Source organism: Lepus europaeus, chromosome 10, assembly GCF_033115175.1.
Source record: "Lepus europaeus isolate LE1 chromosome 10, mLepTim1.pri, whole genome shotgun sequence".
In the NCBI taxonomy this organism is placed as follows: Eukaryota; Metazoa; Chordata; class Mammalia; order Lagomorpha; family Leporidae; genus Lepus; species Lepus europaeus.
In genome coordinates, this window is record NC_084836.1 from 5,278,626 (window position 1) to 5,305,791 (window position 27,166).

General features: G+C 61.7%; 1 protein-coding gene across 1 annotated transcript in view; it reads left to right on the forward strand.

Annotated features, from left to right (window-relative positions):
* Window positions 1–27,166, forward strand: part of ARFGAP3 (ADP ribosylation factor GTPase activating protein 3) — a 40,923-nt gene that overhangs the window by 5,919 nt on the left and 7,838 nt on the right. Inside the window, exons 3-11 of the mRNA XM_062202740.1 lie at window positions 7,101–7,173; window positions 14,056–14,187; window positions 14,964–15,047; window positions 15,493–15,580; window positions 16,702–16,761; window positions 17,973–18,019; window positions 18,520–18,659; window positions 25,246–25,374; window positions 26,298–26,420. Coding sequence (XP_062058724.1) covers window positions 7,101–7,173; window positions 14,056–14,187; window positions 14,964–15,047; window positions 15,493–15,580; window positions 16,702–16,761; window positions 17,973–18,019; window positions 18,520–18,659; window positions 25,246–25,374; window positions 26,298–26,420 — 876 coding nt within the window. The remainder of the gene's footprint in view (window positions 1–7,100; window positions 7,174–14,055; window positions 14,188–14,963; window positions 15,048–15,492; window positions 15,581–16,701; window positions 16,762–17,972; window positions 18,020–18,519; window positions 18,660–25,245; window positions 25,375–26,297; window positions 26,421–27,166) is intronic.

A 27,166-nucleotide genomic window follows, 5' to 3' on the forward strand; every position in this document is an offset into this window, starting at 1 on the left:
TGTACAACAGGACACAATGTTATAATTCATAAAGAGATTCTTCATATGTCAGCACAGAAAGTATATAGCAATAATTACAACTTACTTTTTTAAAAAAAGATTTATTTATTTATTTGAAAGGCAGAGGTACAGAGAGAGAAGAGGGAGAGTCAGAGAGAGAGAGAGAGAGAGAGCGAGGTCTTCCATCCACTGGTTCACTCCCCAGGTGGCTGCAACAGCCAGGGCTGGGCCGATCTGAAGCCAGGAGCCAGGAGCTTCTTCTGGGTCTCCCACATGGGTGCAGGGGCCCACGGACTTCAGCCATCTCCTGCTGCTTTCCCAGGAATGTTAGCAGGGAACTGGATAGGAAGTGGAGTAGCCGGGACTTGAACTGGGACCCATATGGGATGCTGGTGCTGCAGGCGGCTTAACCCACTACACCACAGCACCAGCTCCAACACCTACTTTTCTTTTTTGATAGATTTTAAAAGATAACTTTTCCTGTTGCATGGAGTTCTTTTCTCGGAAATCAGCTTGTAAAAGCGTGAGGGGCTGGGTCCTTGTAGCCACGGAAGGCCTGGCTGGTGTTTAGAAGACGGAATTATTGTGTTTATTTAACTGCTTTCAGAGTGGCCGTCAAGTCTTTTCTCTTTTCTTAGACTCTGGTTCGATAATAGTGCGTGTGTGTGTGTGTGTGTGTGTTTTAAGATTTATTTAGTGTGGCCAGTGCTGTGGCGCTGGGTTAGAGCCATGCCTGCCAGGCCAGCATCCCATATGGGCGCCAGTTTAAGTCCTGGCTGCTCCACTTCCAATCCAGCTCCCAGGTAACGCACCTGGGGAGGCAGCAGCAGACGGCCCAAGTGCTTAGGTTCCTGCATCCACGTGGGAGACCTGGTTGAAGCTCCTGGCTCCTGGCTGCAGCCTGGCCCAGCCCCAGCCATTGCAATATTTGGAGAGTGAACCAGCAGATGGTAGATCTGCCCCCCCCCACCCCATATCTCCCTCTGTTTCTGTAACTCTGTCAAATAATTAAATAAATTTTTAAAAAAGACTGCAACATAATAAAGGCACCTGTTTAAGAAAAATATTTAGTTATTTGAAAGAGCAGCAGAGGGATCTTCCATCCTCTGGTTCCCTCCCCAAGTGGCCACAATGGCCAGTCTAGGCCAGGCTGAAGCCAGGAGCCAGGAGCTCCATCTGGGTCTCCCACATGTGTGACAGAGACCTAAATACTTGGGCCATCTTCTGCCTCCCCAGGCATGTTAGCAGGAAGCCGGGTCGGGAGTGAAGTAGCCAGGGCTCAAACCAGTGCTCCAAAGCGGGGTGCGGGCATCCCCAGCGTGGGCTCAGCCTGCTGCACCGGGTGCCTGCCCCGTGTGGTTCAGCGGCACCAGAGGCATCCACAGGGCACGACCTTCACCACCAGCACCTGCCGAGTGCCCGCCTCGCAGAACAAACGCTGCTCCCCTCCTTTCTCTGCCTGGTCCCGACAGCCCCCGTCCTGCTCTCTGTGCCTGTGCGCTGCCTCCTCTCCCCGCCCCCCCTGAGTGGCGTGTTTCATGTCACCTGATGTCCTAAAGGGTCCCGGTACAGCAGGCGTCCGCGCTGCCCGCCTTTCTCGGGCTGAACAGTATTCCCCACCCACCACTCTTCTTATCCCTTCGTCCACTGGTGGACCCTTGGGTGGCTCCACGACCTGGCTACTGTGCCAGATGCTGCCATCAGCCCGGGGCCGCGGATTCCTCTCTTTCCAGTTCTTTGGGTTTAGGCCCAGACGTGCAATCGCTGCTCCACGTGGTGATTCTGTTGGTCATGTTTGGAGGAAGCCCCCTGGTTTTTCACAGCGGCTGTACCTGCCAGCAGTGCCGAAGGTTCTGGTATCTGCACGGCCCGGCCAGCACTTGTGCTGTGTCTTCGGCAGTCACCACACTGATGGCTGCGCGGTGCTGGCTCGTGGTGGTTTTTACGTCCTTTCCCGGATGGAGAGCGATGTCGAACGCCCTCCCCAGTCCTTTGCCCGTTTGGGAACTGGGCATTGTGGTTGAGGTTTGGTGGCTCTCAGATACTCTGCACATTGACTCTTTATCACAAGGCTGAAACCGTTCTCCTGCCCAGGGCCACCCCTGTAACGCCACTGTAACGCCACTCCTGGCCACCACCGCGACCACCTTGAAGCCCAGCCTGCTGTGGGTTATTGGACTTCGAGTCCCGCCCGCCGCTGCCTTGGCAGGGCCAGCCCCGGCGATTTCCTGGGTGTCCCCGCCCCTGCTGTCACACGCGTGATCTGTCTGTGAGTTGCGTCTTTACTCTGTGGACATTCTCTCCTGATGCACAAGCTTTTAAAATTGTTCACGAAGTCCTCTGTTGCCTGTGCCCTGGTGTCACAGCCTACACTGCCGCCTCCAGTGCAGCGGCTGTCCCGCCGATTCCGTCAGGACTCCTCGGGCCTCGGTCTTAGATGGAAGCCCACGTCCCGCACTGAGCTCATTGTCGCAGTGAGGCGGGGCGGCCTGTGCACTGGCCGCTTTCCCAGCATGCTTTGCTGGAGAGATGGTTCTTTCTCCAGTGAATCAGGTTTGTTTCTAATGCACTTTTGTTGCCAGATGGGCCGTTGCCAGTTAGCGTATGGTCACCCGGCGTGCCCAGGGCGTGGGAGGACTGGACTCGAGCCGTACAAAGCCCTTCCTGTCTGTGCTGCGTCCTTCCCCCCCCTGCCCAGCGCCTCCCTCGCGACCCAGCCTTCCCTCCTCCTCTTCCTCTCTGGCAGCGTCTGCCCGTCCAGGCCACTCCGGAAGTCAGGTGTTCAGGTCAGGACTCACCCGGCGCCGCGCTGGGCGGTCACACTGGCCTGTGAGACAAACACAGCCGCATGAACCCCAGTGCTTGCACGGGACCCAGAGAGAGCAGCTGAAAACCGCTGATCGCGGGGGCGGCAGACAGCCCGGGCGAGAGAGCGAAGCCTGGGGACGTGCGCAGTGGGGTTGGGGCCCCACAGTAAATTCACTTTGCAGGGAGAGCGAGCCAGAGATTCTCCATCTGCTGGTTCACGCCCCACATGGCTGCAGTGGCCAGGGCAGGACCAGGCTGAAGCCAGGAACGTGGAACTCCATCTGGGTCTCCCACGCGGGTGCAGGGGCCCAGGGCCTTGGGCCATCTTCTACTGCCTCCCCAGGCCACAGCAGAGAGCTGGGTCGGGATGGGGCAGCAGGACTTGAGCCTGTGCCCATGTGAGATGCCAGCGTCGCAGACGGCAGCTTCACACGCTGCGTCACAGGGCCGGCCCCTCTGGTTGGCTTGTTCCAGTGTGAGTTGGAGCTGCTCTTTGGATATTTCCATGGACAAATCCCGACGCTCGCTCACTGGGAAAAGTCCACGCAGCTCCGAGCTGTGTGAAGACAGAAGTGAACGTGCCCCTCCAGAATCCCTTCCCCTCTGCTTCCTCTCCGCTGCCAGCCACACACGTGTACACTCACACACACATGCACACTCACACGTGCACACTGCACTCACACACTCACACACACATGTGGACATACACACACACACTCAACACTCATACAGTCTCACAGCCATACACACACACATACACACACATGTGGACATACACACACACTCAACACTCATACAGTCTCACAGCCATACACACATGTGTACACACACACACTCACACATGTCGACATACACACACGCACTCAACACTCATACAGTCTCACAGCCATACACACATGTGTACACACACACACATGTGGACATACACACACACTCAACACTCATACAGTCTCACAGCCATACACACATGTGTACACACACACTCACACACACGTGGACACACACATGCACTCACAGTCATACATACACGTTCTCACACACACGTGTACTCATACACGCACACACTCAACACTCACAGTCACACTCACACTTGCACACACGTGTGCAGATACACACACGTGCACATGCACACACAGACACGTGTACACACTACCGCACGTGCACACACGCTCACTGTCACTCTCATGTGGAAGTGTTCCCAGGCATGCCCTCTGTTAACGGAGATAAGCTGCGACCAGCCCGGCAGAGGGGGGGGAGGCAGGTGGGGAGTGCAGGGGTGGGCGGCTGCTCTGCGGCCTAGCGGGCCGCGTGCACCCCCGGGACCTCCGCCCAGCGCCCGCTGTGCTGTCCCAGTCGCCGGTGCCGCTCTCCAGCCCTGCCTCCCTGCGAGCTCAGGTTCAGCCTTTCATGAGCTCATGCAGGGTGGGTGACCGGACCCCAGCCTTGGTCGGATGGGGCGGGGGCACGCACTGCGAGGTTCCGCGGAAGAGACGGGGCCCAAGCAGCATCACGCGAGGCCTGGTGAGGTTTTGAAACAGAGGTTAGCACGCAGGCCTGTGAGAAGACAGCGAGAGGCCGGAGGAGGGGGAGCGCCCCCAGCGGGGGTCGTGGGGCGCGGCGCAGGGCCGCAGCTGCCAGGCGGGACTTCCTCTGAGCACCGAGGCCCTGGAGGGTGACCCCAGGGAGGCTGAGCAGGAGGCAGCATCTGGGGAGGTGAGCAAGGACGAGGGCCGGAGCCGGCTGCTGGGGCCCGGCCTCCATAGCTCTGGGCTGGCAGACGTGATGGCGTGTCAGGAGGGGCAGGTGGAAGACTTCGTGTAAAGTTTGATGCCTGGCACAGCCCTGGTGCAGCCCTGGCACATGTGGGCAATGACCCCGTGGAGGTCATCCGGGTGCCGCTTTTAGTGCAGAAGGCGACACTTTGGGGCCGGTGTTAGGGCGTAGCAGGCAGGGCCACCACCTGCGACACCGGCATCCCACATGGGCACCGGTTCCAGTCCCAGCTGCTCCACTTCCCATCCAGCTCTCTGCTGTGGCCTGGGAAAGCAGAAGATGGCCCAAGTCCTTGGGCCCCTGCACCCACGTGGGAGACCCGGAAGAAGCTCCTGGCTCCTGGCTTCAGATGGGCCCAGCTCCAGCTGTTGTGGCCATCTGGGGAGTGAACCAGAGAATGGAAGACCTCTCTCTCTCTCTCTCTCTCTCTCTCTCTCTCTCTCTCTCTCTCTCCAACTGCCTCTTTGTAACTTTGCCTCTTAAACTCTCAAGTAAATAAATAAATCTTAAAAAAAAATAGAAGACAGAACCTGTGGCAGATCACACGATGGTTTCACAATGGTGCGGTGTTTGCCGGGAGCCAGGCGCTCAAGATAAATCCCGCTCCAGTGATCCTCATCTACGGGTGAGGGCGGCAAGGCTCCGAGGCCCCGGAGCCGAAGCCTGTGGCGTCTCCGTCTCTGCGGACACCAGGCCGCTGCCCTGCTGGGGCTACGCGAGTGTCCCCGACCCCCCCACCCCAGGGTGCGGGATCGGCTGACGGCTCGGCCATCTTGCTTGGTGAGGGGAAGCTCTAAAAGGAGGTTTGGTTTTTTTTTCTTTTCTTTTCTGCTTGTTTGCCTTTGGGGAACCGATTCCTTGTCGCGTGTGGTTTAATTTTTACTTTCGTACATCACCGTGAAGTGGGTTTCATCTCAATTAGCCGTTGGCTTGGAAACAACTCGGATCACACGAGGGTTAAACAGTATCAGTAGGCACAGACGTGAGTGGGGCGGGCTCAGCAGTCGAGGTGCCTGGGTCCCAGCTCCACTTCCTGCTGACACATGCCCGGGGTGGGGGCAGCAGCAGGCGATGGCTCAAACGCTGGGGTCCACGCCCCACACGTGGGAGACCCCAGCTGGGCTCTGGGCTCCTGGCTTCCATCTGGATGCAGCCGTAGCTGTCGCAAGCACGTAAGGGAGTGAACCAGCAGACGGATTGTGCCCTGCGGTCTGCTGTGCGCCCTGCCCGCTTGGTGAAGGCCGCTGTCCCCTTTCTAAAACACCCACATTGCCCTACAGTCGGCGTGGGGCCGGCTTGTGTTCCAGGTAAAGGCTGCACAGCGGAGCCCGGGGCAGGGGTGTTGCTGGGACTTCCTCGCTGGTCTGCTCTCTTCTCACGCCGACGTGAGCAGGCCTGGAGGGGCTGTGGCTTTCGCTTCAGGAACACCACATCTGCTGCCCTCCATGCTGGGGTGATGGTGGGTGGGGAGGCCGAGCAGCCGGGAGCAGGCACTTGGTGCGGAGTTAAGGTGCTACCTGGGGGAGGGGCCGGGGTCCGGCTCAGCATGGTAAACCTCCACTTGCAACACCGGCGTCCCACATGGGCGCCAGCTCGGGTGCCTGCTGCTCCCGCTGATGGACCCGGGAAAGCAGGGAGGCGGGCTCAAGTATTTGGACCCCTGGCACCCAGGAGGGAGACCAGGGCGGAGTCTCTGGCTCCTGGCCAGTCAGCTTCAGCTGTTGTGGCCTTTTGGGGAATGAACCAGTGGATGGAAGTGCGCTCTGTGTGTGTGTGTGTGTGTGTATACATGTCTTACTCTCTCTTTGTCATTCTACCTTTCAAATAAATAAATCTGAAAAATGAAAAGACAGGGCTTGGGATACCGCCTCCTGTACCAGAGCGGCCTGGGTTCAAGTCAGCGCGGCTCCCAGTTCCAGCTGCCTGCTGCTGCAGACCTGGGAGCAGCAGTGGCGGCTCAAGCAGTCGGGTCCCTGCCGCCCCCAGGGAGACCTGGATGGAGCTCCTGGCTCCTCGCTCAGTCTGGCCCAGTCCTGGGCGGTTGCAGGCAGGTGAGGAGAGAGCTAGCAGATGGGAGATGTCTCTCTCTCTCTCTCTCTCTCTCTCTCTCTCTTAAACAAAGAGAGCGAGCACCACTCGAGCTCCTCGTGCAGGAGACACTGAACAGGCAGAAACTGGCCTGAGGAAGCCCAGCGGCGCCTCATTAGGGGCAGAGACATGTCACCAGATTCTAGCTCAAACACCTCCAGGGGCGAGGCGAGGAGCGGGGTTGTTCCCACGCAGTGCAGGGGCTCAGAGGAGACTGCTGCCCTGACCTGGCCGACTCATGGGCCCGGCAGAGCTGAACCGGCCATCGGGGCTGCCTGTGCCTGCCGTCGTCCACACTGGAGTCCGGGCGTCCCGGGGCGTGTGCTCCCCGTCCACGCAGACAGAGCTCTGTAGGACCCTGCAGCCCCGGGACGCGCGGCCTGGTCCTGGGCAGGAGGGGCACTGACGTCTGTGCTGCTTCTCTCGTTTAGGTCTACAGAGTTGGATTCCAACTGGTCTTGGTTTCAGCTGCGCTGCATGCAGGTTGGAGGGAACGCTAATGCCGTAAGTCCCTCTGCTTCTCGCCAGAGTGTTTGCTGCTCCCCTGAAGGGGCTCGCCCGCGCGGGGCCCCTGGGGGCGGGGTCAGACCAACGGGGAACCTGTCCCACACCTGGGAGGCCCAGGGATGCGGTGAGTGCAGGGCCGACAGGACAGCGGTGGCTGGAGGAGCCGGACCGGGCAGCTCCTCGTGACAGTGTCTGTGCACAGCGTGGGGCACCTGTAAAATGAGCAAAGAGCAGGAGGTGTAGGAGGGAATTCAGTGTGGTGGCAAGTCGGTGTTCTGAGTCAGGGTTGTTTGGGTAATAGAAAACGTGCAGAGTACACAACGGTTTTCCTTTAATCCAGTAAGAGAGCTTGGAGCCAAATGATTATTATTTCATTAAAGCTAAGCCATAGTTTTTTTTCATTTTATTATTATTATTATTTTATTTTTTTATTTTTGAGAGGCAGAGTGGATAGTGAGAGAGAGAGAGAAAGGTCTTCCTTTTTGCCGTTGGTTCACCCTCCAATGGCCGCCGCGGCCGGCCCACTGCAGCCAGTACACCGCGCTGATCCGAAGCCAGGAGCCAGGTGCTTGTCCTGGTCTCCCATGCGGGTGCAGGGCCCAGGGCCCAAGCACTTGGGCCATCCTCCACTGCACTCCCGGGCCACAGCAGAGAGCTGGCCTGGAAGAGGGGCAACCGGGACAGAATCCAGTGCCCCGACTGGGACTAGAACCCGGTGTGCCGGTGCCACAAGGTGGAGGATTAGCCTATTGAGCCACGGCGCCAGCAATGGTTTTTAAAAATATACAACATTGGCCGGCGCCACGGCTCACTATGCTAATCCTCCGCCTTGTGGCGCCGGCACACCGGGTTCTAGTCCCGGTCGGGGCACCAATCCTGTCCCGGTTGCCCCTCTTCCAGGCCAGCTCTCTGCTGTGGCCAGGGAGTGCAGTGGAGGATGGCCCAAGTGCTTAGGCCCTGCACCCGCATGGGAGACCAGGAGAAGCACCTGGTTCCTGGCTTCGGATCAGCGCGGTGCGCCGGCCGCGGCGGCCATTGGAGGGTGAACCAATGGCAAAGGAAGACCTTTCTCTCTGTCTCTCTCACTGTCCACTCTGCCTGTCAAAAATAAAATAATAATAATAATAATAATAAAATAAAATAAAATATACAACATTATGAAAGCTAGACATTGCGGAGGTCAAATAGGTCAGGTAAAGTGGTGGCAGAGAGAGGATACAAAAGCTTATTTTTTTAAAGATTTATTTATGTTGCAAGTCAGAGTTATAGAAAGAGAGGGCAAACAGAGAGAGGGAGAGAGAGAGAGAGAGGTCTTCCATCTACTGGTTCATTGCCCACATGGCTGAAGCCAGGAGCCAGGAGCTTCTTCCAGGTCTCCGCATGGGTGCAGGGGCCCAAGCACCTGGGCCATCTCCCGCTGCTTTTCCCAGACTGGAAGCGGGGAGCTAGATTGGACGTGGAGCAGCGAGAAAACGACCCTCACTGGTGTGGGACGCGGGAGGCATTGAGGCGGCGGCTTTACTCCCTGCCCCTCTCGGGAATGTGTGCCTTCGGTGTTTCAAGCGTCTCCTTAGAAACGCGTGCACATTATCACGATGCCCACAGACTTGTTCCTAAACCTCAGACGAGGGCCAGGGTCACAGAGGCCCCTCGCACACCACGGAGCTCTCCTGGCTCCAGAAGGGGGAGGAGACGGGAGGGAGGGAGCGAGGGGGTCCGCTCAGCACTCACTCAGCTACAGGTTAGGGCTCGGAACCACCCTGCTGGGGCTGGAATTCCAGCTGTGCCCCTCACCATCCCTGTGGCCTTGGGCCAGTCAGGGCCACACAGTTCTGGGAGCCGCGGATGCCATGGGGACCCCTCCTGGTGTTGCTGTGTGCAGCAGGGATGGCTGCCCCAAGGGTACTGCGCCCACAAAGTGATGGGAATAGCACGGCCAGGGGTTCAGAGGCGCTGCTTCCTTCAAGTGAGAGTGCTGAGGCTGGTGTGTGCACACGGTCCTGGTGAGGGGCTGGGGCTGGTGTGTGCACACGGCCCTGGGGAGGGGCTGGGGCTGGTGTGTGCACACGGTCCTGGGGAGGGGCTGAGGCTGGTGTGTGCACACGGTCCTGGGGAAGGGCTGGGGCTGGTGTGTGCACACGGTCCTGGGGAGGGGGCACTGAGGCTGGTGTGTGCACACGGTCCTGGGGAGGGGCTGGGGCTGGTGTGTGCACACGGTCCTGGGGAGGAGGCTGGGGCTGGTGTGTGCACACGGTCCTGGGGAGGGGCTGAGGCTGGTGTGTGCACACGGTCCTGGGGAGGGGCTGGGGCTGGTGTGTGCACACGGTCCTGGGGAGGGGCTGAGGCTGGTGTGTGCACACGGTCCTGGGGAGGAGGCTGGGGCTGGTGTGTGCACACGGTCCTGGGGAGGGGCTGGGGCTGGTGTGTGCACACGGCCCTGGGGAGGGGCTGGGGCTGGTGTGTGCACACGGTCCTGGGGAGGGGCTGGGGCTGGTGTGTGCACACGGTCCTGGGGAGGGGCTGGGGCTGGTGTGTGCACACGGTCCTGGGGAGGAGGCTGGGGCTGGTGTGTGCACACGGTCCTGGGGAGGGGCTGAGGCTGGTGTGTGCACACGGTCCTGGGGAGGGGCTGTGGCTGGTGTGTGCACACGGTCCTGGGGAGGAGGCTGGGGCTGGTGTGTGCACACGGTCCTGGGGAGGGGCTGGGGCTGGTGTGTGCACACGGTCCTGGGGAGGAGGCTGGGGCTGGTGTGTGCACACGGTCCTGGGGAGGGGCTGAGGCTGGTGTGTGCACACGGTCCTGGGGAGGAGGCTGGGGCTGGTGTGTGCACACGGTCCTGGGGAGGGGCTGAGGCTGGTGTGTGCACACGGCCCTGGGGAGGGGCTGGGGCTGGTGTGTGCACACGGTCCTGGGGAGGGGCTGGGGCTGGTGTGTGCACACGGTCCTGGGGAGGGGCTGGGGCTGGTGTGTGCACACGGTCCTGGGGAGGGGCTGGGGCTGGTGTGTGCACACGGTCCTGGGGAGGGGCTGGGGCTGGTGTGTGCACACGGTCCTGGGGAGGGGCTGGGGCTGGTGTGTGCACACGGTCCTGGGGAGGGGCTGGGGCTGGTGTGTGCACACGGTCCTGGGGAGGGGCTGGGGCTGGTGTGTGCACACGGTCCTGGGGAGGGGCTGGGGCTGGTGTGTGCACACGGTCCTGGTGAGGGGGCACTGAGGCTGGTGTATGCACATGGTCCTGGGGAGGGGCTGAGGCTGGTGTGTGCACACGGTCCTGGGGAGGGGCTGGGGCTGGTGTGTGCACACGGTCCCGGGGAGGGGGCACTGAGGCTGGTGTGTGCACACGGTCCCGGGGAGGGGGCACTGAGGCTGGTGTGTGCACACGGTCCCGGGGAGGGGGCACTGAGGCTGGTGTGTGCACACGGTCCCGGGGAGGGGGCACTGAGGCTGGTGTGTGCACACGGTCCTGGTGAGGGGGCACTGAGGCTGGTGTGTGCACACGGTCCTGGTGAGGGGGCACTGAGGCTGGTGTGTGCACACGGTCCTGGAGAGGGGGCACTGAGGCTGGTGTGTGCACACGGTCCTGGTGAGGGGGCACTGAGGCTGGTGTGTGCACACGGTCCTGGGGAGGGGCTGAGGCTGGTGTGTGCACACGGTCCTGGGGAGGAGGCTGGGGCTGGTGTGTGCACACGGTCCTGGGGAGGGGCTGGGGCTGGTGTGTGCACACGGCCCTGGGGAGGGGCTGGGGCTGGTGTGTGCACACGGTCCTGGGGAGGGGCTGGGGCTGGTGTGTGCACACGGTCCTGGGGAGGGGCTGGGGCTGGTGTGTGCACACGGTCCTGGGGAGGAGGCTGGGGCTGGTGTGTGCACACGGTCCTGGGGAGGGGCTGAGGCTGGTGTGTGCACACGGTCCTGGGGAGGAGGCTGGGGCTGGTGTGTGCACACGGTCCTGGGGAGGGGCTGAGGCTGGTGTGTGCACACGGCCCTGGGGAGGGGCTGGGGCTGGTGTGTGCACACGGTCCTGGGGAGGGGCTGGGGCTGGTGTGTGCACACGGTCCTGGGGAGGGGCTGGGGCTGGTGTGTGCACACGGTCCTGGGGAGGGGCTGGGGCTGGTGTGTGCACACGGTCCTGGGGAGGGGCTGGGGCTGGTGTGTGCACACGGTCCTGGGGAGGGGCTGGGGCTGGTGTGTGCACACGGTCCTGGGGAGGGGCTGGGGCTGGTGTGTGCACACGGTCCTGGGGAGGGGCTGGGGCTGGTGTGTGCACACGGTCCTGGGGAGGGGCTGGGGCTGGTGTGTGCACACGGTCCTGGTGAGGGGGCACTGAGGCTGGTGTATGCACATGGTCCTGGGGAGGGGCTGAGGCTGGTGTGTGCACACGGTCCTGGGGAGGGGCTGGGGCTGGTGTGTGCACACGGTCCCGGGGAGGGGGCACTGAGGCTGGTGTGTGCACACGGTCCCGGGGAGGGGGCACTGAGGCTGGTGTGTGCACACGGTCCCGGGGAGGGGGCACTGAGGCTGGTGTGTGCACACGGTCCCGGGGAGGGGGCACTGAGGCTGGTGTGTGCACACGGTCCTGGTGAGGGGGCACTGAGGCTGGTGTGTGCACACGGTCCTGGGGAGGGGGCACTGAGGCTGGTGTGTGCACACGGTCCTGGAGAGGGGGCACTGAGGCTGGTGTGTGCACACGGTCCTGGTGAGGGGGCACTGAGGCTGGTGTGTGCACACGGTCCTGGGGAGGGGCTGGGGCTGGTGTGTGCACACGGTCCTGGGGAGGGGCTGGGGCTGGTGTGTGCACACGGTCCTGGGGAGGGGCTGGGGCTGGTGTGTGCACACGGTCCTGGGGAGGGGCTGGGGCTGGTGTGTGCACACGGTCCTGGGGAGGGGCTGGGGCTGGTGTGTGCACACGGTCCTGGGGAGGGGCTGGGGCTGGTGTGTGCACACGGTCCTGGGGAGGGGCTGGGGCTGGTGTGTGCACACGGCCCTGGGGAGGGGCTGGGGCTGGTGTGTGCACACGGTCCTGGGGAGGGGCTGGGGCTGGTGTGTGCACACGGTCCTGGGGAGGGGCTGGGGCTGGTGTGTGCACACGGTCCTGGGGAGGGGCTGGGGCTGGTGTGTGCACACGGTCCTGGGGAGGGGCTGGGGCTGGTGTGTGCACACGGTCCTGGGGAGGGGCTGGGGCTGGTGTGTGCACACGGTCCTGGGGAGGGGCTGGGGCTGGTGTGTGCACACGGTCCTGGGGAGGGGCTGGGGCTGGTGTGTGCACACGGTCCTGGGGAGGGGCTGGGGCTGGTGTGTGCACACGGTCCTGGTGAGGGGGCACTGAGGCTGGTGTATGCACATGGTCCTGGGGAGGGGCTGAGGCTGGTGTGTGCACACGGTCCTGGGGAGGGGCTGGGGCTGGTGTGTGCACACGGTCCCGGGGAGGGGGCACTGAGGCTGGTGTGTGCACACGGTCCCGGGGAGGGGGCACTGAGGCTGGTGTGTGCACACGGTCCCGGGGAGGGGGCACTGAGGCTGGTGTGTGCACACGGTCCCGGGGAGGGGGCACTGAGGCTGGTGTGTGCACACGGTCCTGGTGAGGGGGCACTGAGGCTGGTGTGTGCACACGGTCCTGGGGAGGGGGCACTGAGGCTGGTGTGTGCACACGGTCCTGGAGAGGGGGCACTGAGGCTGGTGTGTGCACACGGTCCTGGTGAGGGGGCACTGAGGCTGGTGTGTGCACACGGTCCTGGGGAGGGGCTGGGGCTGGTGTGTGCACACGGTCCTGGGGAGGGGCTGGGGCTGGTGTGTGCACACGGTCCTGGGGAGGGGCTGGGGCTGGTGTGTGCACACGGTCCTGGGGAGGGGCTGGGGCTGGTGTGTGCACACGGTCCTGGGGAGGGGCTGGGGCTGGTGTGTGCACACGGTCCTGGGGAGGGGCTGGGGCTGGTGTGTGCACACGGTCCTGGGGAGGGGCTGGGGCTGGTGTGTGCACACGGTCCTGGGGAGGGGCTGGGGCTGGTGTGTGCACACGGTCCTGGTGAGGGGGCACTGAGGCTGGTGTGTGCACATGGTCCTGGGGAGGGGCTGGGGCTGGTGTGTGCACACGGTCCTGGGGAGGGGGCACTGAGGCTGGTGTGTGCACACGGTCCCGGGGAGGGGGCACTGAGGCTGGTGTGTGCACACGGTCCCGGGGAGGGGGCACTGAGGCTGGTGTGTGCACACGGTCCCGGGGAGGGGGCACTGAGGCTGGTGTGTGCACACGGTCCCGGGGAGGGGGCACTGAGGCTGGTGTGTGCACACGGTCCTGGTGAGGGGGCACTGAGGCTGGTGTGTGCACACGGTCCTGGGGAGGGGGCACTGAGGCTGGTGTGTGCACACGGTCCTGGAGAGGGGGCACTGAGGCTGGTGTGTGCACACGGTCCTGGTGAGGGGGCACTGAGGCTGGTGTGTGCACACGGCCCTGGGGAGGTGCTGGGGCTGGTGTGTGCACACGGTCCTGGGGAGGGGCACTGAGGCTGGTGTGTGCACACGGTCCTGGGGAGGAGGCGGCGCTGAGCAGGGGCCCCACCTCCCCGTGCCGTGCGTCCCGTCCTGATCTAGCGGGGTCCAGGCTGGGCCGTGGTCTCGAGCAGACCGCCTGCCCCAGGGGCAGCTTCCCGGAGACACAGACAGTTCTTCCATTCTGGGACGCGAGTCCCCCTCTGACTCTGCCCCAGCGGCGAGGTGGGTCCGTGGAGGCGGCTCCCTGTCCGCAGGCAGAAGTGTGGGTGTGCTGGTGTTCTCACGGTGTTTCATTGCGCCGGTGCCGCCAATGCTGGGTCACACGTGGGCGGGTGCCGCGACGTGGGGCCGGATGCGGCGTCTCTACTAACCTGTGCACCTCTATTGATCCACAGTCTTCCTTCTTCCATCAACACGGCTGTGCCACCAGTGACACCAACGCCAAGTACAACAGCCGCGCCGCTCAGCTCTACAGGGAGAGGGTCAAGTCGCTGGCCTTGCAAGCCACGCGGAAGCACGGCACCGACGTAGGTGGCCCCACCGGCGCGCTGGCTCCCCTCGTAGGAAGCAGCGGATCTCCGAGTCCCATTGCCCAAGACACCACTGTTGCGTGTTCTCGCCATGGCCGGTGTTGTCCCCAGGGGAGCGCGCTGGGTGCTGGCTGTCGCCAGCCGGTCCCCACGTGGCCTCCGTAGCGTGGGTTTCTGTTCAGAGACTCCTTGCTGCCTGATGGTGTTGACTCCTGAGGAGGGGGCCATGCCCGTGCCCAGTCAAAGCTTCCCAACACGCACACGTCCCCTGCAGCCCTCGTGTGCCCTGGGCCCCACACGGCCCAGCAGCACTGCGCCGGGGGCCACCTCTGACAAGGAAGGTGCACACGGTGTGAAACCTGCAGACGCACGCGTGTCCGTGGCATGCGTGAGGACTGGCACCGGCAGGCCTGTGCCTGGTCTGGCTCAGCCGGGTGCATGCTTGTGGGACGACGGGTCTGCTGATGGCCAGAACCAGCCCGGGCGCCAGCCTCAGCCCACGGGGGATCCGTGACCATGGGCCCCGAGAGTGCAGAGCCGACTGTGGCTGGAGCCTGCCCACACAGGCCGCGGCCTCGATCCCCTTCTCAGAAGGCGGGGGGTCTCCTCCGAGACTGGAGAGTAGCCTAGCGGGTGGCCACGTCAGTGCCGCGGCCCTGGGTGGGCGGGAACCGACTTGACAGCCCTGGCGTTTGGGAGGGCAGCGAAGCAGGTGAAGCGAAGCCCCCTCACGGCCGGTGGGGGTGCTGAGCGCTGCCCGTGTTCCATTCCAGCTGTGGCTTGACAGCTGTGTGGTCCCGCCTTCGTCCCCGCCCCCAAAGGAGGAAGACTTTTTTGCTGCTCACGCCTCTCCTGAGGTATGTATTGTGCTTGGGTGGCAGTGGTGACTGGGGGCCTGGGGTCTGGGGGCCTGGGGTCTGTGGGCCTGGGGTCTGGGGGCCTGGGGGCCTGGGGACCTGGAGCCTGGGGGGCCTGGGGGCCTGGGCGTGGGGTCTGGGAGCCTGGGGCCTGGGGGCCTGGGGTTCTGGGGCCTGGGGGCCTGGGGTTCTGGGGGCCTGGGCGTGGGGTCTGGGGGCCTGGGGTTCTGGGGTCTGGGGCCCTGGAATCTGGAGGCCTGGGGGCCTGGGGTCCAGGGTCTGGGGCCTGGGGCCTGGGGCCTGGGGTCTGGGGTCTGGATGGCGGTCGGCCGTAATCCTTGCTTTCTGCCTCACCCACTGCAGAGCTGGTGGGGGACCGTCCGCTTCCCCCACTCTGATTCTTTTGGGGACTCTGTCTGCTAATGATTCTCTCCCTCTACCCCAGGTGAGCAGCCCAGCCTGGGCATCGGCACAGCCAGAGCCACCTCCCTCAACACCGAAGGCCTTGGAGACCACGCCCGGGAACAGCACAGGTGACCTCTGGGGAGCCGCCGTGTCGCGCTGCCCTGGGCTCCAGTGGCTGCACAGACGTTGGGCGTTAGGTGCAGATTCTTCCACGTCGGCAGGGAGACGTTGCACGCAGGTTCCAGTGTGACAAGGAGTAGGAGCACAGAGAAGGCATCTTAAGGGCACCAGTCTATTAGGAGGATTTTGTTTCGGGGGTTTTAAGAGACTTATGTGAAAGGCAGCACCGCGGAGAGAGATCTTCCACCTGCTGGTTCACTCCCCTCGATGGCCACCACAGCCAGGACTGTGCCAGGCCCACGCCAGGAGCCCACGACTCCATCTGGGTCTCCCCGTTGGTGCCAGGGGCCCGGCCACTTGGGGCCTTCTTCCATTGCCTTCCCAGGCGTATTAGCAAGAAGCTGAATCCGAAGCGAAGCAGCTGGGATTCAGACTGGCGCTTTGATGTGGGACGCCCGCGTCACGTGGTGGCCTAGCCCGCTGTGCCACCGGGCCAGCCCCAGGACTGGTCACTCTGCAACACAGAACCTTAAGCTACAGTTTGGAATGGTACTAATCGAAGAGACCACTAGCAGTCTTTTTTTTGTTTTGTTTTGTTTTATTTATTTGAAAGGCAGAGTTACAGGGAGAGAGAGAGAGTGGGAAAGAGAGCGAGCGAGCTCCATCTACTGGTTCACTCCCCAAGGGGCTGCCACAGCCAGGGTTGGGCCAGGTCAAAGCCAGGAGCCAGGAGCTTCTTCCAGGTCTCCCATGTGGGTGCAGGGGCCCAAGGAGCTGGGCCATCTTCCCCTGCTTTCCCAGGTGCATTAGCAGGGAGCTGGATTGGAAGTGGGGCAGCTGGGACTAAAACCAGCACCCATATGGGATGCCGGCACTGCAGGCCACGACTTAACCTGCTATGTGACAGTGCCACCCCAAAAGTACTGTTGTGTAAGGCCACTGAGTAAAAAATACCTTGGGGTTCAGTGGACTTTGGATCAACGTTCTTACAGTGATGGGCCCTGGAGCTGCAAAGCAGGGAGACTGTCTGGGATAGGGCGAGGTGGGCGCTGGGCGGACCGGAACACGCACGCTCACCAGCACCGGGATGGGTGATTCCTGCACCAACATCAGTGTGTTACATTTCCAGGCGGGCCGGAACCTGGACCGAGCGTGGAAGGCCTCAACGCCCCGGCAAAGGCCGCCCCAGGTACGACCCTCCCGCCCCAGCTCCGTCCAGGAAGTGCGTCAGGTCGCGGCGTAGCCAGATCTCAGCCTGAGAGTTTGTTGTGCCAGAGGCTGCTGTGTCGCAGCCGGGTCGATGAACAGAGAAGGCCAAGGAGCCTGTGCGGCTGAGAGCCTGGAGCCACAGTCTACACTGCCCCCGCTTACTGGGGAGCTCAGCGGCTCAGAGTGTCTACACCGCCCCTGCTTACTGGGGGCTCAGTGGTCAGAGCGTCCACACCGCCCCTGCTCACTCAGGATCTCAGTGGTCAGAGCGTCCACACCACCCCTGCTTACTGGGGGCTCAGCGGTCAGAGTGTCCACACCGCCCCTGCTTACTGGGGGCTCGGTGGTCAGAGCGTCCACACCACCCCTGCTCACTCAGGATCTCAGTGGTCAGAGCGTCCACACCACCCCTGCTCACTCAGGATCTCAGTGGTCAGAGCGTCCACACCACCCCTGCTCACTCAGGATCTCAGTGGTCAGAGCGTCCACACCGCCCCCGCTTACTGGGCGCTCAGCAGTCAGAGCGTCCACACCGCCCTTGCTTTCTTCTTCCTGGTTTTAGGACAGGTGAACGTAGTACTGAACTGTTGGTTACCGGGGATTCTCTCTGAAATGGACGCTCACTGGGAAGTAGCTGCTTGGGTGAGAGGCGGCGCAGCTCTTAGAAGCGCTCCCCACGTCGGAGGCTGGGAGCCGGCTCTGGCCGCCATGGAAGCCCAGAGGGAGGGGAGGGAGTGCCCACGCAGGGGCGTGTCCCCAGTGCCGCTGCGGGAGGTTCCTCTCTGGCTGCTTGGTGTGCGCTGTGTCCCATCACAATGCAGTCTCAGCTCCTAAGGAAAAGTAAGGCCTTGTGCTGGCTGAGCCGCCAAACCTGAACCGTTTTAGGCCGCGATTCGGGGCTGCAGGTTTCCCGGCGCACGCCTTCTGCTGAGCTAACGGAGCGCTGTCCGTCCTCACTGGCCCACGCGTGGAGTCTGTGATTGGGGGAGGGCTCCGCGTTTCGGACGGTGGCCAGAGGTCCTGAGAGCAGAGCTTCCCGGGAGGGCGCGTCCCAGTCTGCAGCCGGGGACCGGCACGCTGTGGCTCCGGGAGCCCCGAGCCCGGCCCGTGCGGCGACGCACGGCACTGAGGATGTGTGGAGAGGTGCCGGGTGCTTTCTGGTGGCTGACGCTGGTTTTATTTTTTTGGCAGAGGTGCCCTCTCTCATCAAAAAGAAACCAAATCAAGCTAAAAGAGGAGTGAGTATTATTCATAAGTATCGGGTACTGTGGCTTTTCAAACCAAAAAGTCCCTCTGTCAGGTTAATTTATTTGCATTTTTAAAATTTTGAGCTGTAGCGTAAGTGTGGCTTTGACCCAGAGTCTTATGCTTCGTTCAGTGCGATGAATGTTCTAGAATGAGTGTTTAACGTTGCTTCTGCGACAGAAATCTAGAAAGTGTACCTGCCCCTGCCCCGCCCCGGCCCTGTGTTCGTGTGAGCACTGACACCCCCAGCCCCACAGGGGAGTCACCCAGAAGGCACCGTGTGGAGCGCCCTGAGCGCCAGCTCTGGAGGCAGGGGCCTGGGTTTGAATCCCGGCTCCGCCGCCGTCCGGCTGTGTGGTCTTGGCCAGGTCACCTAGGCCGCGTGACCTCGGTGTCCACGTCTGGGAACTGGGCAGGGGGACCGGGGTGAGGCGCCGGCGGATCGAGAGCCTCAGCAGGTGGGAGCCCGACCGGACTGTAACCTCTCTTCCAGCTCGGGGCCAAAAAGGGAAGCTTGGGAGCCCAGAAGCTGGCGAACTCGTGCTTTGAGGACATTGAAAAGCAAGCTCAGGCCGTGGACAGGAGGAGGGAGCAGGAAGGCGGGGCCAGGGCGGCACCCAAGGAGGAGTCCATGTGAGTCTGCCTGGGCCGTGCTGCCTGCAGTCCACGAGCTCCAGGACCGCATGGGAGTGTGCACGCGTGTGCATGTGTGTACACGTGTGTGTGCGCGCGCGCGTGTGCAGGGTGATGCTGTGGAAACTTCTGTTGCAAGGGAGGAGACCCGTGGCGAGGGACGTGGCAGTGCTTTCTGGTTGACGTCGTGAGGTGAGGACGGAGCTGGTACCAAGTCCCAGCTCCTCTGCCTCCGATCCAGCTCCCTGCTGTGGCCTGGGAGGGCAGAGGAGGACGGCCCAAGCGCATGGGCCCTGCACTCGTGTGGGAGACCTGGATGGGGCTTCTGGCTCCTGGCTTCCAGCTATTGCTGGTGTTTGAGGAGTGAACCAGTGTGTGGAAGATTCTTTTGGAGATGGATGGGTGGGTGGGTGATGGATGGGTGGGTGGGTGGATGGATGGGTGGGTGATGGATGGGTGGGTGATGGATGGGTGGGTGGTGGGTGGATGGATGGATGGATGGGTGGGTGATGGATGGGTGGATGGATGGTTGGGTGGATGGATGGATGGTTGGGTGGGTGATGGGTGGGTGGTGGGTGGATGGGTGGGTGATGGGTGGGTGGATGGATGGATGGATGGGTGGATGGATGGGTGGGTGGTGGATGGGTGGGTGGATGGATGGATGGATGGGTGGGTGATGGATGGGTGGATGGATAGGTGGGTGGGTGGATGGGTGGGTGATGGGTGGGTGGATGGATGGGTGGGTGGTGGATGGGTGGGTGGATGGATGGATGGATGGGTGGGTGATGGATGGGTGGGTGGATGGGTGGGTGGATGGATGGATGGTTGGGTGGGTGATGGGTGGGTGGTGGGTGGATGGATGGGTGGGTGGGTGGATGGATGGATGGGTGGGTGATGGATGGGTGGATGGGTGGGTGGATGGATGGATGGTTGGGTGAGTGATGGGTGGGTGGTGGGTGGATGGATGGGTGGGTGGGTGGATGGGTGGATGGATAGGTGGGTGGGTGGATGGGTGGATGGATAGGTGGGTGGGTGGATGGGTGGGTGATGGGTGGGTGGATGGATGGGTGGGTGGTGGATGGGTGGGTGGATGGATGGATGGGTGGGTGATGGATGGGTGGGTGGGTAGATGGGTGGGTGGGTGATGGGTGGGTGGGTGGATGGGTGGGTGATGGGTGGATGGCTGGGTGGGTGGTGGGTGGATGGGTGGATGGATAGGTGGGTGGGTGGATGGGTGGGTGATGGGTGGGTGGATGGATGGGTGGGTGGTGGATGGGTGGGTGGATGGATGGATGGGTGGGTGATGGATGGGTGGGTGGGTAGATGGGTGGGTGGGTGATGGGTGGGTGGGTGGATGGGTGGGTGATGGGTGGATGGCTGGGTGGGTGGTGGGTGGATGGGTGGATGGATAGGTGGGTGGGTGGATGGGTGGATGGGTGGGTGATGGGTGGGTGGATGGATGGGTGGGTGGTGGATGAGTGGGTGGATGGATGGATGGGTGGGTGATGGATGGGTGGGTGGGTAGATGGGTGGGTGGATGGGTGGGTGGTGGGTGGATGGATGGGTGGGTGGTGGGTGGATGGCTGGGTGGGTGGTGGGTGGATGGCTGGGTGGTGGGTGGGTGGGTGGATGGATGGATGGGTGGGTGGGTGGTGGATGGGTGGGTGGGTGGGTGGGTAGAAGGATAGGTAGATGGAGTAAATGGTTAAAAGGGGAGAGAACTGTCCAGAGTAGGCTGGGAAGATCAGTGGCTGCCAAGCTCGGGGGAGAGGGAGCGAGAGTGTCTGCTGTCCGACGTGGAGCTTCTTTTCAGGCTGCTGAGAGCTTTCTGGAGTTAGGTGGTGGTGACAGTGCCATAACCTTGTGACTGGACTAGAAACGCCTGAGCCGTAACCGGGTGAATTTGTCACCTGAATTATGTGTCAGCCACGGAACAGGTGGAGCGCACAGCCCTGCTGGGCTCGTTGCTGGGCCCCAGGTGTCCGATGGCAGGCTGTGGCTCTGGCGCCGTATCCGGGGGTTTTGAGCCTGGGTCTTGAAGGGGAGGAGGGAGGAGGGAGGAGGAGGAGTGTAAGAATGAAGAGGAGGGGGTGATGGCATTGGCACAGGATTGCCAGGATGGAGGGGCTGCAGTGAGCACCCAGGTGCCAGGGCGAGGGTGGTGGCCCAGGAAGGTAGGGGGGGCCGTGGCGTTGCACGGGAAGGTGGGGGGCTCCAAGCAGGCCGGAGGTGAGGGAGAAATGGGAGGTGTTCGTTGTGTTGGAAATGGCAGAGCAGTGTGGCCGCCCGGGAGCCGCGTGCGGCCAGGTGTCCGAGCAGGGAGAGGAGGAGGGAGTGCCGGCAGCAGGAGAAGGGCAGCTTCATCTCTGTTGTTGTCTGTGTTCAGGTCATTTTTACGGTGTTTTATCTTTATGTCTACAAGCGTACTTCTGAAGGTTCGTGGGGAAATGGAATTAAGACAAGTTTTGTGCAACAGAATCTTAAAAGCCATGTGTAGTTTTCCCCATAAATGCGTTTTCCATGAACTTTTTTTTTTTGGACAAGCAGAGTTAGACAGTGAGAGTGAGAGAGTGAGAGAGAGAAAGGTCTTCCTTCCGTTGGTTCAACCCCCAAATGGCCGCTACGGCCGGCGCTGCGCTGATCCAAAGCCAGGAGCCAGGTGCTTCCTCCCGGTCTCCCATGTGGGTGCAGGGCCCGAGCACTTGGGCCATCCTTCACTGCCTTCCCGGGCCACAGCAGAGAGCTGGCCTGGAAGAGGAGCAACCGGGACTAGAACCCAGCGCCCCAACAGGGACTAGAACCCAGGATGCCAGCACTGCAGGTGGAGGATTAGCCAAGTGAGCCATGGCGCTGGCCTCCATGAACTTTTTAAAAAAAGATTTTATTTATTTATTTGAGTGGTAGAGTTACAGACAGAGAGAGGAAGAGAGAGAGGTCTTCTATCCACTGGTTCACTCCCCAAATGACCACAATGGCCAGAGCTGCGCTGATCTGATATCAGGAGCCAGGAGGTTATTCCAGGTCTCCCATGTGGGTGCAGGGGCCCAAGGACTTGGGCCATCTTCTACTGCTTTCCCAGGCCACAGCAGAGAGCTGGATCGGAAGAGAAGCAGCCAGGACTCAAACCCACACCCATATGGGATGCTGGCACTGCAGGCGGAAGATTAACCTACTGCGCCACAGTGCCAGCCCTTCCATGAACTTTTTGAAGACCCCCTTATGCATGGATTTCAAAAATTTTTGCACCAAAATAAACTGATGTTTTAGTTCCATTCTCCAAGAACTTCTGGAAGTCCGTCAGCCCGAGTTCCTGCCGCCTGTGTGGTGGAGGCACTGCCGACGCCCAGCCTGTGAGTGCGCGAAGGGCTAGGAGGTGCTCACTGGGGCCGGCGGCCCCTCTCCCCGGCTGAGGACTGGGCAGGGGAGCCCAGATAACCCGCAGGCACCAGGTATTTCTCCTTGCTGTTGGGTTCACAGAACACAGGGGGCAGCACTGAACCATTTTTGGATGAAACACTTGGAACTGGTTTTGTACAGTGTTTTTGGGGTTGTCACAGACTTGTAATTTCTCCCACCCAGCTGGGTTGCTGACCCTGGGCAATGGGGAAGGAAGGTCTGAGTGTGGGGGTGTTTGAGAGCAGACCCTGTCCAGATGGCTCCGGCTGGAGGCTTTCCCGGGCTAGAACCAGATGTGGTCACAGGAGGTGGAGGGGAGAGAGGGGCAGCCCCCTGCCGCGGGCAAGGCGGCCCGAGTGCCACGGTTAGAAGGCGGCACGCGCCCAAATCAGCATAGCTAAGCGAGGGTGCAGAGCAGGGGGTCATGAATTCGGTTTGGGAAGCCAGTTTGGCTGCCGCCATGACTATTGGGAACAGCCGTGCCACTCTGCGGGGGTCGGTGTCTCTGCCCAGGCCTGTGGCAGCTTGGCCACACGCACCAGGGCGGTGAGGCTCAGAGCAGGTGCTCGGGTTGCATCCTCAGCAGCGGGAATTCTCGTCTCCAGGGTGACCCTCTCAACCGCTGAAAATGAGGGTCTCGCCGCTCCTGAGCCGTCGGGCCATCGCTGGGTGCTGCCCCGGCCGGCTGTGAAACCGCTGGGGCTGTGCGCGGTGGCGGGAAGGGCAGGACGGGGCCTGGCTGCCCAGGACGGCCCAGCAAGGGTTCCTGATTCTCCGCTCCGCCCTGCTTCCCGGAGCCTGGAAGCCCCCGCCAGGCGTCCTGGGAGGGAGACCCGTCCCTGGCTCCCGTGTCTTTGAAGGGGAACTTTCTCACCGTCAGCCGCTCACCCCCCGGAGGGCCCGTCCAGGACAGATAGTGATACCTGAGGGAGAGTTACGGGCTCAGGGCCTGGGCAGCTGCTGCAGTCACGCGGTCCCGGCTGCCGCAGGGTCAGCGGCACGACACCCGCGGCCTCCGCCCAATCAGAGCCCTTCTCTCGGGACTCACGGGGAGGCCGGAGCAGGAGCGTGGTGTCTGCAGGTGGCAGGTGCAGAGCACGCCGGGGGCCTGGTCTGGCCTCCAGGCGAGGTTTGACTGTGGCGTCCTTCATCTCCGGGGCTCCGCAGAGGACAGACCGAGAGGAGGGGTGGCGTCTGGGTGGGTGTTGCCTGCTGGGGACTAAAGCGGCCCTAACCTGATCTGTGTGATACTGCGGAAGCCACGTGCCAGCGTAGGACGCACGGAAGGACGCGTGCCGACCGGAAGGGCGGAGACAGCAGAGCAAGGTTATCGGTCTTCCCGGAGAGAGCGTTGCCGTTCCCGGATGACACGGAAGTGTTTGTTATTCTGTGCCGTGTTTGCAGGGCCTCTTAGCAGCCATTCACGGCGTTGTCCAGGATTTCATGATGTTCTCGATGCCGTAGAAATCCTTGTAGGGCCGGCGCTGTGGTGCAGCGGGTTAATCCTCCACCTGCAGTGCCGGCATCCCATATGAGTACCAGTTCTAGTCCCAGCTGCTCCACTTCCCATCCAGCTCTCTGCTGTGGCCTGGGAAAGCAGTGGAGGATGGCCCAAGTGCTTGGGCCCCTGCACCCACATGGGAGACCTGGAAGAATCTCCTGGCTCCTGGCTTCAGATTGGCCCAGCTCCAGCTGTTGCAGCCGTCTGGGGAGTGAACCAGTGGATGGAAGACCTCTCTGTCTGTCTCTCCCTCTGTCTGTCACTCTACCTCTCAAATAAATAAATAAATCCTTAAAAAAAAAAAAAAAAGGCTGGCGCCGTGGCTCAACAGGCTAATCCTCTGCCTTGCGGCGCCGGCACACCGGGTTCTAGTCCCGGTCGGGGCGCTGGATTCTATCCCGGTTGCCCCTCTTCCAGGCCAGCTCTCTGCTATGGCTCGGGAAGGCAGTGGAGGATGGCCCAAGTGCTTGGGCCCTGCACCCCATGGGAGACCAGGATAAGCACCTGGCTCCTGGCTTCGGATCAGCGCGGTGCGCCGGCCGCAGTGCTCCAGCCGCGGCGGCCATTGGAGGGTGAACCAACGGCAAAGGAAGACCTTTCTCTCTGTCCCTCTCTCACTGTCCACTCTGCCTGTCAAAAAAAAAAGAAAAGAAAAGAAAAGAAATCCTCATAGGTTAGATCTGCCATTTGCAGGGCCCTGGGGTGGTGCCGTCTTACTCTGCTACTGCTCCTAGAGGCCCAGGTTTCTTCTTCTTCTTCTTCTTCTTTTTTTTTTTTTTTTTAAGATTTGTGTATTTATTTGAGAGGCAGAATTACAGACAGAGAGAGGGAGAGACAGAGAGAGAGGTCTTCCATCCGCTGGTTCACTCCCTAGTTGGATGCAACGGGCAGATCTGGGCCGATCCGAAGCCAGGAGCTTCCTCCAGGCCTCCCACATGGGCACAGGGGCCCAAGGACTCGGGCCGTCTTCTGCCGCTTTCCCAGGCCACAGCAGAGAGCTGGATTGCTGGAGGAGCAGCTGGGACTCGAAGCGGTGCCCAATGGGATGGCAGCTCTGCAGGCAGAGGCTTAGCCCACTGTGCCACAGCGCTGGCCCCGTAGATGGTGCATTTTTAGGAGTGGGGGTAAGGACAGTGTTTCATGCGGCCTTTGATCTGCTGGGTTCATGAGCTGAGGCAGGTGTTTGATAAAGGGAAGGCCAGTGAGTGACTGGCAGTGCTGGAGATGCCGTGACCGATGTCTGGCTGTCCCGCGCCACTGCCATGGATGCCTGGCTGTGCAGGGACCACGGGAAATCCTGGTGTAAACAGAGGGATCCTGTCACGATTGTACCCTCTCCTTAGTTCATCTCCAAAATCGAGTTTACACGCGTGTGCTTGGGTCTTGGAGCAGGCCGGTGAGAGCGAGTGCGCGCTGCGGGGAGGAGCGGTAGAACAGCATCACAGGGAGACGTCCTGCCTGCTGCCGGCCAGGCTGCCGGCAGGGATGACAGGCCCCGGCCCTGAACGTGAGCCGCGTGGGCTCGGCAGCAGCCCAGAGTGTCCCCTCGAAAAAGCCCAGCGGGGGAGGAGCTGAGCCTCTGCATGGCTGTCAGTACAGAAAGCAGCCTGGAGCTCCGGTGCGTCCTACACAGCGTCCTGACCCAGAACCGGAGGGGAGAGCTAACGGAGGGGCTTCTCTCTCTGGCAGCGTCTCATCACTGCGCTTGGCCTACAAGGACCTTGAGATTCAAATGAAGAAAGAGGAGAAGATGAACTTGAGTGGGAAAAAGAGAGCCGAATCGGAGAGACTGGGCATGGGCTTTGGAACCTGCAGAAGGTACGTGGCGCTCTGCCTCCGTGGGTTTCCGGGTGGGGCCCGCGCGCTGCCCGTGGGCCGCGTGGATTTCAGCTGTAGGTATTGTCCTGCCGTGACTTCCCTTCCCCGATTGTTTTTGCCTTGATGTTCAGTTTAGTGTGAAAAAGTCCACCTTGGTTCTTAGGAAACGGGAGATCGGCCTGTCGTTACACACACGCCAGAATGGACGCCACAGATGTAACAAAAGTTCATGAAGAATGGAATGGAAAGATGTTTATTTTAGTACAAAAAAAAATCCTGTGAAACCCAAGCACGGTGGTTTCAGTCCATGCGTTTTCCGCGGACCCTCTGTGTGTGCGTGGATTTCCAAACATTGTTGCACCCGGGGCCCGTGCTGTGGACGGTGGGTTGGACCACCGCCCTGGGATGCCGGCATCCCTGCTGGGGTGCCCGATTGAGACCCGGCTGCTCCACTTCTAATGCAGCTCCCTGCCAGTGCTCCTGGGAAGGCAGCGGAGGATGGCCCACGTGCTTGGGCCCTGCACCCACGTGAGAGAGGCAGATGGAGCTCCTGGCTCCCGGCCTCGGCCTCACCCAGCCCCAGTTGCTGCAGCCATTTGGGAAGTGAACCGGCAGATGGGAGATTACTCTGTCTGTCTGTCTGTCTGTCTCTGTCTCTCCATCATTCTGCCTTTCAGACAAGTAAGTCCTTAGGAATCTCTTCGAATTCTAGCCTCCTGACGTTTTGGAAGTCCTTTGTAGGTAACTGCTTTGTGGCGTCACAGTCACTACAGAGTTAAGTTTGCAAAGCTTACACCAAAAATAAAAAATGAGTTGATTGCATGTGGTCTTCACCCACCGGGGGATGTGCCTTTGCTGGGGATACAGACTGAAGCACCCGGCCCCTGCTGCTGGCACAGACGCTCTGTCTCTGTTCTCCCCAGTGGCGTTTCACATTCAGTGACCACGGACATGCAGACCATAGAGCAGGAGTCGCCAGTCCTGGCAAAGCCACGGAGAAAGTACACCGATGACAGCGACGACTCCTACTTCACCTCCGGCTCAAGGTAACCCGTGAGACGCCAGCGCCCACGCGCGGTTCTGGAACGCGGCGACCAGTGTGGGTCCGTTCGCTGACCGGCACCCACAGCAGATGGGCTGGCTCCGGGGCCACCTTCAGCCTCAAGATCGGGGGAGACTGGACGTGACACTTGCTGACCTGATGAGGAGGGGTGACAGCGCCAGCCCCTGGGAGCTGGGGTCAGAGGGAGGAGAGAGCCCTGGTCACCCGGAGTCATGCAGGCCCCCGAGGGGCTTTGTCTGCCCGTGGGCCCCTCCTCCAGAGAGCCTGGAGGGCTCTGTGGCCCTGGAGCTGTGTCGATGCCACACTGCTGCCCCTGCTGGGTGACCCTGCTGCTAGAACAGGCACCGGTGGGTGCACGGGCAGCCGAGATGCAAAGGGGCCTTCGGAAAGCAAGCGCCGGCTTCCGGATCAGCCACTGGCCCGCCAGGCACGGGCACTGGCTCTCCTCCCAGCGTCGTGCACACCCCTGGGCTGGTGTTGGGCTCCAGAACGTGGACAGTGCGGGGCTGTGCTGAGCCTCGGCCCGCCCCCGGGGCCTCCACGCCCGTGCACCGCCACAGCTAATTCAGAGCCGTGGCGTCTTAGGCTGCTCCCAGCACGGAGTCTAGGGTTGTTTCCAGAGAGGACAGAAGTAGTAAAAGCGCCTGCGAACTCGGGTCTAGACGTGCAAATGTCCAGAAGCCCAGGTTCGGAGGCTGGGAGGGGCCCCGGTCCCTGCAGAGACCAGTG